The sequence below is a fragment of the Empidonax traillii genome, unplaced genomic scaffold (assembly GCF_003031625.1).
Source record: "Empidonax traillii isolate 1590-97213 ecotype Southwest subspecies unplaced genomic scaffold, ASM303162v1 scaffold1298:size161147, whole genome shotgun sequence".
In the NCBI taxonomy this organism is placed as follows: Eukaryota; Metazoa; Chordata; class Aves; order Passeriformes; family Tyrannidae; genus Empidonax; species Empidonax traillii.
In genome coordinates this window covers 147,363-161,147 of record NW_020956491.1, presented here as the reverse complement: position 1 = coordinate 161,147, position 13,785 = coordinate 147,363, and the positions used below count along the sequence as shown (strand labels likewise).

General features: G+C 51.7%; 1 protein-coding gene across 1 annotated transcript in view; it reads left to right on the top strand.

Annotated features, from left to right (window-relative positions):
• Nucleotides 1-3,377: 3,377 nt before the first annotated feature.
• ASH1L (ASH1 like histone lysine methyltransferase) overlaps nucleotides 3,378-13,785 on the top strand; it is a 48,900-nt gene continuing 38,492 nt past the window's right edge. The window contains exons 1-2 of the mRNA XM_027906466.1: nucleotides 3,378-3,843; nucleotides 9,377-13,630. Coding sequence (XP_027762267.1) covers nucleotides 3,406-3,843; nucleotides 9,377-13,630 — 4,692 coding nt within the window. The 5' untranslated portion in view covers nucleotides 3,378-3,405. The remainder of the gene's footprint in view (nucleotides 3,844-9,376; nucleotides 13,631-13,785) is intronic.

The following is a 13,785-nucleotide window of genomic DNA, read 5'->3' as shown; positions in this document are numbered from 1 at the left end:
AGAACTGTCAGGTTTTATCACACTTTTTGTTCTCTTTTCTTTTTCTGCTCTCTGAGTGTGGTATCTGCCTCCCATAGCAAGGGAAAAAACACAGGGAATATGAGAAGGGATTGTGGGAGGCTGTGGAGTTACTGGGGATGTTCTGGGGTTTCAAACACTCAGCTGAGTTGGTTTTAGTGTCCCTTGGAGCTGGAGCAATTAAAAGAAGCAAAAGAAAAATACCTTCTAAACGTGGAATGACGTGGAATGTCCATTTTTTATGGACAAAATCAGAAGCAGGAATGAAGTCCTGAGTTGAGCAGAGGGGGAAAAATCTCAGTTGATGTTGCTAGAGGGGTATGGGGGAAACATATCTTGGGATCTGGCAGTGGAAAAAACAACCCTTAGCATTTTCTTCCTGGAAAAGCAAGGGATGAGAAGAACAGAAAGCTCAGGATGTGCCACCAGGGGAATAAGGAGGAAACCCAGGTACTAAAACTGTGTGTGGCATCAGAGGAATCTGTAATGAGCCCCACGGTGGCACGAGTCAAAAATGCTTCCTAGTTAATTTTTTTGGGAGGGAAGAACAATTCCAGGAGGGATTTAAGATCTGCAGAACCTGCTGGCTGAGGGACTGGAAGTTTGGGAGATGGTCGGGACGTGTCTTGCTCCTCACTTGTGAGGTTTGGCACCTGGCTGGTTCTCAATCCAGCACAAGTTTTGTTATCCTGAGATCCCCTGGATGCAGGAAAACTGAGAGCAAGCCTTGGGGCTTCACACAGTGAGAGTGGAGACACTGGTGAGTTCCTTAACACCACATGGTTAAATAGGAGAGTTTTAGGCCTTGAAAGCCCGAAATCATCAAGAGTTTCCAGGGTAAATTCGTGCAGGCTTTTTTTAGCTGCCTCTGAACCGTGGCTGTCATCAGCTGGCTGCTCATTTGCTTTGACAGCCACGGGATTTTTAAGGCACAACCTGCAGGAGGAGTGGAAGGGATCCTGCAGGAGTGGAAGGGATCCTGCAGGAGTGGAAGGGATCCTGGAGGAGTGGAAGGGATCCTGCAGGAATGGAGGGGATCCTGCAGGAGGAGTGGAAGGGATCCTGGAGGAGGAGTGGAAGGGATCCCGCAGGAGGAGTGGAAGGGATCCTGCAGGAGGAGTGGAAGGGATCCTGCAGGAGTGGAAGGATCCTGCAGGAATGGAAGGGATCCTGCAGGAGTGGAAGGGATCCTGCAGGAGGAGTGGAAGGGATCCTGCAGGAATGGAGGGGATCCTGGAGGAGTGGAAGGGATCCTGCAGGAGTGGAAGGATCCTGCAGGAATGGAAGGGATCCTGCAGGAGGAGTGGAAGGGATCCTACAGGAGTGGAAGGGATCCTGGAGGAGGAATGGAAGGGATCCTGCAGGAGGAGTGGAAGGGATCCTACAGGAGTGGAAGGGATCCTGCAGGAGTGGAAGGGATCCTGCAGGAGTGGAAGGGATCCTGCAGGAGTGGAAGGGATCCTGCAGGATGGGGAGATCCAGGCACGAGGAGTGTGAGGAGTAACACAGAGAAAAGTGAGACAAGAACACAGCCAGTGGTGTCAGTGGGGAACAGGAGCCCTGAACACCTTGGAGACAGTGCCAGGAAGCTGGAACTTGGTGAGGCATCCCAGCAGCATCCCTGGGATTCAGGGAGGTGAGATCTGAGGGACAGACACTATTCTGTGAATTCCTGGGGTAACTGGGGGGGTGGGAGAAGAAGATTGCAGTGATCCAGGGCCAGGATTAGCAGTTTGGTTGTCTGTGTGGAGAGCAGTTAATGGCTAAAGAAATGACCTGCTCTGTGTTTCTGGGAGCCATCAATTTAGTGCCTTTGTTTTTGGGACAGTCCCCAAGCCTGTGTTGCCCCAGAGTCAGATGTGAGCACGGTTTTAATTCCCACTGTGCACTTTGGGCCTTGCAGTTCCTGGGGTCAGCGTGTGAGGGTAATCTTGGCTGTTGGTCTCATATTTTAAGCTTCTTAATTAATTTTATTTGTAAGAAAGTGCCTCCAGTGTTGCTGCTGCTCCGCACCACAGTCCCTAGAGAGGGAAGCAGTCGTGTGAACGCGGATTTGACAGTTCCATGAAGGATTGTCCCTTCTCTTGGACTTGGATAATACAAATTCAGGCCTTAGATTATTTTACTGCTGGGCAGTTCTCCTTGGTGAATCAGCATGTGTGGAAAAGCCCGTTTTTGGTGACATGGTGAAGCCTCTTGGACTGGACATCGGGCCTTGATCTGAGCAGTGCCATAACTCACCTTCTGTATCCATGTCACACTGTTTACCAGGGTTTTTTTCCTGCTTGTAAAATGGAGATTTTATCTCATTACCTCTGGTCTCTACGAGTAATAACAGCGGGTTTGGTTTCTGAGGATGTGCTGGGTTGAGCAGCCCGAGCTGCAGATGGAAACCATGTGAACAGTGAGCCCAGAACACGTGGAAATAAATAAGTTTGTTTGGGGGATGCCTGGTTTTCCAACAGGTTTCATTTGGAGCTCTCAGCAGCATTTCTTCTGCCCCCCCCACTAATCCTGGCATCTGTTCTCCCAAACCTGAGCCCACTTGGTGCTCTCCAGGATCACCTCTCCCGTTCCTGATCCTGCCCCTGGTGTTCCAGAGCCACCCCAAATCCTCCTCCTCGAGCTGCTTCCCTAATCCTTGCCTGACCAGGAAGGCTGAGCCCCTCGAGGCCTTTTTGTACAGCTCATTTTGGAGTTTGTTGAAGCCACTGAAATCTCTCTGCTCGCAGTTCAGCCCTGGGAGTGGCCAAAGCTTTGCGTTCGTGCGTTCAGGATTTTGTGGCTTGTTTTTAAACTGGTGCCCACGTGGGTCAAGCTCAGCTTTCCCGGTGGCTCAGATGATGAAAATCAGAATATCTCTGGGGTTTGGGTGCTTTCTCCAGGTTTTCATTCATGTCCTTCCTCGGACTGCAGCTCATCCAGTGGGTCCAGCCCAGGAGTAGCCGGGCTTTGGTTGTAAATAGAAAACTTGCTTTGATGATCAATATTAAAATCCTTAACCGTTGTTTGAAGTGTCCCGTGGACGAATTGGAAATTATATTATAATATTCCCACGCTTTTGATTTTTCACTTTTCATTTAACAGTGTTTTACAGATAAATTGTGGGTTTGAAGTCGGCGACCGGCGGGGGTGGTGTCTGGGAACATCAGCTTGCCTCGAATACAATCGTTTATTTTCCCATTGGCTGGAACATTAATTTAATTTCTGCTGGGAAATCAAAGTTTACTTCTTCTGTCTGCCTTTTTCCTGCTTTGCAGAGCGAAAGATGCTGACTGCCAGTAGCGGAACAGCTCCTGTGAGGAACATCCCCCTGTAAAAAACCATCCCTTAAAAAAAAAAAAAAAAACCAAAAAAAATCACCCGGAGGCAAATATTCCGCCTGTGATGGACCCTCGGAATACTGCTATGTTAGGCTTGGCTTCCGATTCTGAAGGGTTTTCTGGGAAAAGCCCCTCTGTGGCCAACCTTGGCACGTTGGTGGGCAAGGCGGAGGCGGAGGCCGAGGGTTGCAGCAAGGACGAGGAGGACGGCAAGAAGAAGGGCCGGGAGGGGCCCGGCGGCGGCGGCGGCGGCGGCAACGATGGCAAGGCCGAGGCTCTGAGCGAGGCCCAGCAGGAGTTCTCCGTCAAGGAAACCAACTTCTCCGAGGGCAACCTCAAGCTGAAGATCGGCCTGCAAGCCAAGAGGACCAAAAAGCCTCCCAAGAACCTGGAGAATTATGTCTGCAGGCCCGCCATAAAAACCAGCATCAAGCAGCCCAGGAGGGCGCCCAAGGGCGGGAAGATGACGGATGAGAAGAACGAGCACTGTCCTCCGAAACAAGTGAGTGGTGTGGTCGGAGAGGGGGGTGTTGTTCAAGCTGTGTTTGAAAGCTCCACCATCCCTGCCGCTGGAGCTCCTGAGGTTGGAAGGGGTTTGATTTCGTGGCTCTCGGTGGGGTGGGGGAATGCTCGTTCACAGTTGTTTCGGCGGCAGGGAAAGATAATTCCCCTGTGGACTTGAAGTGGGTAAATCTCTGCCAAGTGATGGTGTGATTTTCAGTCCCTTTTATAGAAGAATTTGGGGGGGTCTCTTCCCTGTTGAGCTGGGGTTTGGGTTCCTGTTTTCCTGTTGGAATCGCTGGTTTTCTCACCCATCACTGCCACGGAGGGCCCAAGCAGGGCCTGCAAAAGCAGAAGAGGCTTTTGCAGATGAGTTACAACCCAGCCTGGTGATAACATGGCTATAAATGGAGTGGCTGGAGGGATGTGCCAGGGGTTTTCCAAAGGGAAGGAGGTGGCCCTGCCTCCTTTTTGTTTGTGTGATCTGCAGGGTGTAACAAGTGAGAGCAGCCGCAGCAGATAGGGAAGAACAGGATAAATGGCGAGAGCCACAAAGAACGTGGCGTGGATGCTGAATTTTGGGAGTTTGGCCACAACCTGCTCCTCTTGCCAACATACCTGCAAGTTTTGCCAGTGAAATGTTGGAATTTAAACCCTTGGGAATCCAGCAAGTCCATGGAAGTTTCTTTGGTGAGGGCTGTGTGCCCCACAGGTCCCCCAGGGTCTGCAGGGTTTCCATCTGTCCTGCCTCTGCCCTGTCCCCAAGGCTTGATCTTCGAGGTCCCTTTCCTGGGATTCCACAATTCCAAGTGATAAAACTGAGTCCTGAAAAGACAAGGGTTGGATGTGAGGACTGAAAGTTGTGTTGGGATTCTCTGGTTGTCCCAGCAAACGGCACCGTTGCAGCTGGAGAGGATTTAGCAGGGAAGAAATAATCAGCATTTGGGGTTGGATGGTGACAGGAGGGATTTATCACCCTGTGGACCAGGTTTTCCTTCGGGGGATCCATCCCATTTCGAGTGGGAATCAGAAAGAGAAGCAAATATTAGTGATGTTATAATATGTGTGTATATATGTATTTTTATATATGTATTTTATATATAATATACATAAATATAATACATTATATGTATATATTATATTATATATTTATACATTATACATATATTTATATATTATATAAATATATATTTATATATATTATATATGCATAATACATGTATATTATATATTATACATATATACCATAGTATTATATCATATCATTATACCATAATATTATATGTATTATATATTGTATATGTATTGTATATATATTGTATATTGTATATAATACACATATCACTATATTGTGTATATTATATAATAATATGCCACATATAATATATATTTTAACACATTAGTGATATTATTGATACGTGACATCACTGATACCCACTGTGGGTTGATTCCTGAAAAGGACCTGGAAATGTCTGTGTGGAAACAAATGGCAACCATGGCTTAAAATATTCCTGGTTTGAAAATAATACCCGAGGGGTTGTGTGGGTGTTTTTTTTTTTTTTTTTGCCTTATTGTCATGAAATAAAGGAAGTTTTACCTCTGCAAATGACCCTTCAGCAAAGGGAAGTGATCCCTAAATCTCTGCTTTCGATGGAGAGGAAGGGGAAAAGGAAATAAATGACCAACTCAGAGCCAGGTGTGGCTTTGCCTGGAGCTCTGAAAGTGAAACTTTCCTTTCTCTTGAAGGAGGAGTAAAGGATCTGAATGAAAATGTGGCACTGAGACACAGAGAGGAGCAGTGGAATTCTCCTCCTGGGAATACCAGTGCAGAAATTAAAAGAGGAGGGAAATCCCCTGCACGGCTGACAGGCTGCTCTCTCAGGCTCAGTGCTGACAGCACTGCTACAACCTGGGCAGTGTCTGCAGGTGTTAGAAACAGAGGGTTTATCCTTCCTGTAGGTGAGGGCAGGAACTTGGAATCACAGCACCTTTCAGGCTGGAAAAGGATCAGGGAGGGACTGCTGTGTTCCCACCAAAACAAACCCTGTCCCCCAGGGGATGGGCATTCCTGCTCTGCCCTCTTCCACTGCCTCCCAGTGAGGGGAATCTTTCCCTCTGCATCCACAATTTGTCCTCCAGAAACGTCTGGACATACAAGTTAATAAATATTATTTTTTTGAGGGGGAGAAAAGAGAGGCTGAGGTTCCCAGGTGTGAAGAGAAAGCAAAATGAGGAGCCAAGCAGCATTTAATCGGCTCTTTTCGAGGCTGAGCGTGGAGCTGGGATTTCTTCCTTTCGGGAGATGTCCTGTGGCAGGCAGACATTAAGCCCCAAAGCCTGAGCCTTGATCACAAACACACGTAAATACACATTTTTGGCCCTGTTTTAGCCGTGCTGGAAGGGGAGTACCGTGGCAAAGGGTGGAGTAAAAGGTGTAGCAAATAGGAAGAGGTGATAGTAGCAGCCTGTGTAACTCTAACTCGGTGTAGTAACACTGAGCAGCAGGTTGGGACTTGCCCTCCTGCTCCATCTCTTTATTTCTGGGTGAAAACTGCTGAGTGCAGCGTTCTGGAGCTCTTCCCTCTTGCCCTGGGTCGTGCAGGGAAAGCTCTGCTGATGAAATCGCAGCCACTCAGAGGTAACAAAGCTCAAGAAAGTGATTTCTTTCCTTTTTTTTAGGAGCTTGAGAATATTCCCTGCAGCGTCTGGGACTTAAAGTTTGTCTTTCTTTTTTTGTTTTTTTTTTTTTTTTTTTTTTTTTTTTTTTTTTTTTTTTTTTTTTTTTTTTTTTTTTTTTTTTTTTCTCCTGGTACTCGGTTAAAACTTGAATTGAAAAGCCTTGGTGGTGGAAAAATAACCAGCAGGGACTTCCAGTCGTTGTTATTTGGGGAATTCCATGGGATGTGTTGATGCCACAGAGCAGTTTCTGTGATCCCAGTAACAAACAGGCTGTTCCAGCGGGTGGAGCTGAGGCTGTCTCGGGTTTTGCACGTTGGTTTTGGGGTGAGAAGCGTGGATTTGTCACCAAATTGCCAAATTTGAGAGGGGATACCTCTGGCCTGGGGAAAGATCATTTACTCTGAAGCCTTTTGGAAATAATTACCAATAATCATCAGGGTAAATAATGAGCTAGTAATGATAAACCCTGAGATTGTGCTGTAGCAACAGATGCTTTGTTTTCAGAATAAAGTCATTTTTTTTTGCTGTTGGTGCCTGTGGTGACTCTGGAACCACAGAATCATCTGAGCTGTAAGACCATCAAGGCCCCCAGTGATGGGCTGTAGCTTATTAACAGTTTGTACCAAAACTACCTGGAGTTTTTATTCCTGAAATGAATGGTGCAGGCCTGGAAGTCGTAAATCCAACACGGGAGGTTTGGAATTTGCAGCTCAGCTCGGTGCCAAGTTTAGGATGATGCCAGTTTTATGGAGACCTCCAGGTTTTGGGCAGCACTTTTAAGCCAGGCAGCTGAACAAGGCACAGAATTCCAGAAAAATTGGGTTTTTTTCTGTGGGATTTGGACTTCAGGTCTGTCCTCCCCATCCCACGGAGCGCTCGTGTGGGCACCAGGAGTTATCCCAGGGAATCAGGGACCTGCTGCACTGGGACAGACCTGGCTGCTCCCACCCTCCAACTGTGGCCTCGAGGGTATTCCAGGGGGAATTCCTGAGCTTTTCCCGAGGATTGGAGCGACCACAGGAGAGCTGGGCTGAGGGACGGGGTGTTCCTGTGGCCACAGGTTGTGACATCACAACTCTGCCCCAAAAAATTCCCAAGGGAGAGCTTGGATCAGGGAGTCAGGGATCCCAGGAAACCAGGGAGAGCTTGGATCAGGGATCCCAGGGACTGAGGGAGAGCTCAGTCTCCATCCCACAGGATATTCCTGTGGGATACTCCTCGGTGACAGCAACGCTTCCCATTCCCTTTAACCATAAATCTGAAATGTTGGTAAGACAGAATTGCAAGGAGGAACTTTGTGGGGTTTGTTGGGGTGGTTTTATGGCCAAAAAAAAAACCCCAAAAACATGAAAAGAAATTTCCCATATAAGAATTTTGGCTTTCAAAAAGCTGGGAAAAAAAAAAAAAAAAAAAGCTGTGAACTCTTTTGGCTCCTTTCTGACGCCTCCCCAACCCTTTCTCGCTCTGTTTTTCACGTTCTTTGAAACAATTTTCCGTGTGCTTGGAGGATTCATCGCCCCTAGATGAGAAAAGGAGCTTCCCAGGGCACCTGCCTTCAGCTTTCAGAGGCTCCCTGTTCGATGCTCCAGTGTTTTCCCAATCCTGCCATCTTGCTCAGATCAAAGCTGGGGGTTTGGAAGGGTTTGCTTGGCCGTGTGTTGGTTCTTTAAATATCTGCTGAGGCTTCCAAGCCCTTTGTTTGGAGATGGGGGTGGGTTGGGAAAAGCAGAGGCTTTGGATCCCCCAGAGGGCACCCCAGGACCTGAGTGGGGGAGCACAGGGAGGAATAAACAGCAAGAAGGAATGTTGTGGATCCCCTGGTGGCTCAGCAGGCACACAGGGCTGAGGAGTTTTAACTCCCAAGCCAGTATTTAGGTGAATTTTTTCAGAGGTGTTTAAATCCCTTGAACAGAGATTAAAAGTTTCCTTCCAAAGTTCTTTTTGGGGTTTCAGGCCGTGGAAAAAGGGGTTATAACTCTCTGCAGGTTGCCCAGCAAGTGCTGTTGGGTGACTCTCTGGCATCCCAGGGATTCCCAGGAGCTGGAGGTGGTGGGTGCCAGGAGGTTTTCACACTGTTTGGAGTGGGAATCGTGGGATGGGTTGGGCTGGAAGGGATTATACAGCTCATCCAGTTCCACCAGGGGCACCTTCCACGATCCCAGGTTGCTCCAAGCCCTGTCCAACCTGGCCTTGGACACTTCCAGGGCTGGGTCAGCCACGGAATATCCTGTTTCAGCTGCTCCACGTGTGTCCCTGTGCAAACAGGAGACTGATTTGACTGATTTCATCTTATTTTACTGGTTTTCCTGGCTGTCAATGGGCTGCTGGGAGGAGAAGCTGCCGCTGCAGGGGCTGGGGGTGTCCTGGGACAGGGCCCTGCTCAGCACCATGTGAGCTCTTCAAGTGGCTCTCACACTATAAATAGCCCAGTGCATTGTTGTCAGTGGGTTTTTATTAATAAACAGCAGCAGTATTTTGGGAGAATGTTTATAATTAAGGGAAGAGGGGGAGCAGATTAAATGGGTTGCGTTTCAGGGCCGGCAGCGAGTTTGGGTTTCGTTTACGTCAGAAAAGCTTCAAGGTGTCTGCTGGTTCAAGATTTTGCTTCAAATATTATTAATTTATTAATATTGCCAGTATTTGCATAAACTATGTATTGTATTTATATTTTATTATTTAATTTATTGTTGCTAATATTTGCTTTAGAATTGAAAGGTTCGTGAAGCTTTGCCTGTGCAGTTACCCCGTTGCTGGAGCAGATAATAATCATCTCCACATAAAAGATACTGTTTTACTCAGGGAGACACTTTGTGCTCTGTTCCTAAAGACTTTTTTGTTGTTTTTTTGACTCCTAGGACCCTGTAAAGTCCTACAAGAAAGCTGGAGAAGTGGAGTTGCACGTGGAGGAAGGTGTCCAAGCAGAAACAACCCCTTTGGCCAAGAAAGTCCCCCCGTTGCACTCAGAAATGACGGATTACACGAAGTCATCTCCTCCCGCCCTTCTCAGCAGCCATAACTCGGACGTAAAGGACAGGACGGAGATGAACGGAGCGACGACCGTCACGGAGAAGCTGGCCCAGCTCATTGCCACCTGTCCCCCCTCCAAGTCTTCCAAAGCCAAGCAGAAGAAGCCCAGCAGCGGCAGCGCCTCTGCTCTGGTGAAAGACTCCGGGAAGAAGCCGCCAGGAGCCGTCAATCCCAGCGGGACGGCGGGGAAGGATTTGGGGAAGAAGCTGCCGGGCTGCGGCGTGGCCGCGGGGCTGCTGAACAAGGACTCAGGGAAGAAGCCGCCGGGGATCGGCAGCGCGGCCGTCCTGGCCAACAAAGACTCCGGCAAGAAGCCCCAAGGGGTGGGCCCCTTGGTGGGGTTGGTGAGCAAGGACCCCGGGAAGAGGCCCCTGGGGGTCGGCGCTCCCGCTGGGATGGCCCACAAGGACTGTGGGAAGAAGCAGCCGGTGAGCGGCTCGGCGGTGGGGTTGATCAGCAAGGACGCGGGGAGGAAACTGCCGGGGATCAGCGCTCCGGCTGCGCTCGCCAGCAAGGAGCCTCTCAAGAAACCGGTTGGGATCAACGCTCCAGTAGGATTGGTTAACAAGGACGCCGCTGGGAAGAAGCTGCTGGGGGTGAACGGTCCTGCGGGCCTGCTGAGCAAGGATTCCGGGAGGAAGATGCCGGGGGCCGGGAATACCACGGTGCTGAGCAACAAGGAGTCCGGAAGGAAGACACCGGGGATTGGCAGCCCGGTGGGACCGGTTAGCAAGGACTCTGGGAGGAAGATGCCAGGAATCAGCAGTCCGGTGGGATTGGTTAGCAAGGAGTGTGGGAAGAAGCCGGCAGGGATTGGCAGCCCGGCTGGTTTGGCCAACAAGGACTCTGGGGCGCTGAAGGCAGATTCCCTCACGCCCACCCCGGAGCCCTTTAAGCTCCCCTGCAATTCCAGCCTCAGCAGCCTGGAAAGCCACGAGCCTGCGGATTTACTGAAGGAAAACGCCGCCAGCAAGCCCTTCGAGAAGCACGCCGTGAGGCAGAACAAGGAGAGCCTCCTGGAGAAGTTTTCCATCCGGAAGGAGATCGCCGAGGTGGGCAAGGAGATGTTCGGCGAGGGGATGTGCGTGCCCCAGGATTCCTACCCCTCCAGCGAGAAGGGGATTTACGAAGCGTCCAAGCACGAGAAGCAGCCCCCGGTGTATTGCACTTCACCAGACTTCAGGACGGGAGGTGCCTCGGAGGTGTCGACGGCCAAGTCCCCGTTCAGCGCGGTGGGAGAGGGGAATCTCCCCTCCCCTTCCCCCACCGTGTCTGTCCCCACCCTGAGCAGGAGCCTCTCGGCCTCCTCCTCCTCCTCCTCCTCCCAGCTGCCGTCCAACTCCTTGCACTTAAGCTCCACGGCGGAGCTCCTGGAAGGCATCTCAGAGCCCGTGGGCAAGACCCCCTTTTGCTCTGACAGCATCCTGGGGCTGAGCAGGACGCTGAGCCACCCCCTCGGCGCCGATTTTAAAGGTGCCGAGAAAGACCTGAGCGATTCGAAGGCTTCTTACGTGGAGGCTTCCCGAACTAGCCCTTCCACGGGGAAAAAGCCCCTTTTGGCAGCTGAGACGAGCATCCACGCCACCGTCACCCCCTCGGTGGTCAGTTTTACCAGCCTGTTCAGCAGCAAGCAGTTCCTGAAGATCGGCGCCATCGCTGCGGCCGACAAATCCTGCCAAGGAGCCAAGAACCTGGGCAGCACCCAGCAGTCAAAGCCCCTGAAGAAGAGAAAAGGCAGGAAGCCCCGATGGACTAAAGTGGTGTCGAGGAGCACGTGCCGACCTCCGAAGGGCCTGGAGCTGGAGAGGTCAGAGCTTTTTAAAAACATTTCCTACGGCGCTCTGTCGAGCAGCAACCTGGAGCAGGCCAAGTTCCTGAAAAACATCGGCTCGTCCTCGTTCGTGGAGCACGAGTTCGTCAAGCACCAGCTGCCCAAGCTGAACGAGGCCGGGGGCCAGTCCCTGGCGCTGCTGGCCGAGGCTGACAAACCAGCCCAGAAGTTCTACGGCGCTCACAAACAGCCCTCGAGCCTCTGTATGTCGGACGACTTCCTGCCCGACATGTACAAGCCCAAAAGGGGAAGGTCTAAACCCAAGGAGATGCCGGAGCTCGAGGGTCCCCCCAAAAGGACTCTGAAGATTCCGGCCTCGAAAGTGTTCTCGGTGCAGTCGAAAGAAGAGCAAGAGCCTCCCATTTTGCAGCCTGAGGTGGAAATTCCCTCCCTGAAGCAGAGCTTATCAGGGCAGCCTTTCCCCAAAAAGAGAGGGAGACCTAAAAGACAGATCAGGTCGTCAATTAAAACGAAACCACCTATCCTGTCCGTGGCGCCTTTTGTTGGAACGGAGAACTCGAGCAAGATGGGGCCCGAAAGTGAGCAGCACCGACCTGGGGAGTTCTTTGAGAGAAAGGAGCAGCTCCGAGGGCCTGAGGAGGTCCAAAGCCCCAGCATTTGCAGCATGAGCGATTTGGAAGTGGACTCAGACAGAAAAGTCGCCAAGAGAAATAACGGACAGTTGATGAAAACGATTATTCGAAAAATAAATAAAATGAAAACTCTGAAGCGAAAGAAACTCCTGAATCAGATTCTGTCCAGTACAGTGGAACCAAATACCAAAGGGAAGATGCAATCCAAGCTCCACAACACGGTGTCCACTCTTGCTGCCACGTTCGGCTCGAAGCTGGGCCAGCAGATCAATGTCAGCAAGAAAGGAACGATCTACATAGGAAAGAGGAGGGGGAGGAAACCCAAAGCCGTCCTGAACGGCCTCTTGGCCGGCAGCGCCGCCGGCCTGACGGTGCTGGAGAAGTCTGCCCAGCAAGCTCCCGGCGCCTCCCTGGGCCAGGTCCTGCCCCACCTGCTGCCTCCCGCGGGGAACCCCTCGGAGGTGCTGCCGTCTCCGGTTTGCTCGCAGTCGTCGGCGGTGAGCGGCGGGCAGAGCCCGGTGAGCAGCGACGCGGGGTTCATCGAGCCCAGCCCCGTGCCCTACCTGCACCTGCACCCGCGCCAGGGCGGCGTGGTGCAGACCCTGGCCATGAAGAAAGCGGCCAAGGGCAGGAGGAGGCTGTCCCCGCCCACGCTGCTGCCCAACTCGCCCTCCCACCTGAGCGAGCTGACCTCGCTCAAGGAGGCCACGCCGTCGCCCGTGAGCGAGTCCCACAGCGACGAGACCGTCCCCAGCGACAGCGGCATCGGCACCGACAACAACAGCACCTCGGACCGGGCGGAGAAGTTCTGCGGGCAGAAGAAGAAGAGGCACTCGTTCGACCACGTGTCCCTCCTGCCGCCCGAGACCTCCACCGTGCTGGGCAACCTGAAGGAGAAGCACAAGCACAAGTGCAAGCGCCGCGGCCACGATTACCTCAGCTACGACAAGATGAAGAGGCAGAAGAGGAAAAGGAAAAAGAAGTACCCTCAGCTGCGGGGCAGGCAGGACCCCGATTTCCTCGCCGAGCTCGAGGAGTTAATAAGCCGGTTGAGCGAAATCCGAATAACCCACCGGAGTCACCATTTTATACCCCGGGATTTGCTGCCCACCATTTTTAGGATAAACTTCAACAGTTTCTACACCCACCCCACGTTCCCCTTAGACCCTTTGCACTACATTAGGAAACCCGATTTAAAGAAAAAGAGAGGCAGGCCTCCGAAAATGCGGGAAGCTATGGCGGAAATGCCCTTCATGCACAGCCTCAGCTTCCCCCTCTCCAGCACCGGGTTCTACCCCTCCTATGGCATGCCTTACTCCCCGTCCCCCCTGGCAGCTGCTCCCATAGGATTAGGGTATTATGGAAGGTACCCCCCGACTCTTTACCCTCCTCCACCCTCCCCTTCTTTCACGACCCCCCTGCCTCCGCCCTCCTACATGCATACGGGCCACTTGCTCCTCAACCCCACCAAATACCACAAGAAGAAGCATAAACTCTTACGCCAGGAAGCTTTCCTCACCACGAGCAGGACCCCCCTGCTGTCCATGAGCACCTACCCCAGCGTTCCGCCCGAGATGGCCTACGGCTGGATGCTGGAGCACAAGCACAGGCACCGCCACAAGCACCGGGAGCACCGCTCCTCCTCGGAGCAGCCGCAGGTCGCCATGGACACTCTCGCGGCCAACAGCTCCTCCAGAACGGTGCTGGAGTCCCTGAAGCGCTACAGGTTCGGGAAGGAGGCGGTGGGGGAGAGGTACAAACACAAGGAGAAGCACAGGTGCCACATGGCGTGCCCGCACCTGTCGCCCTCGAA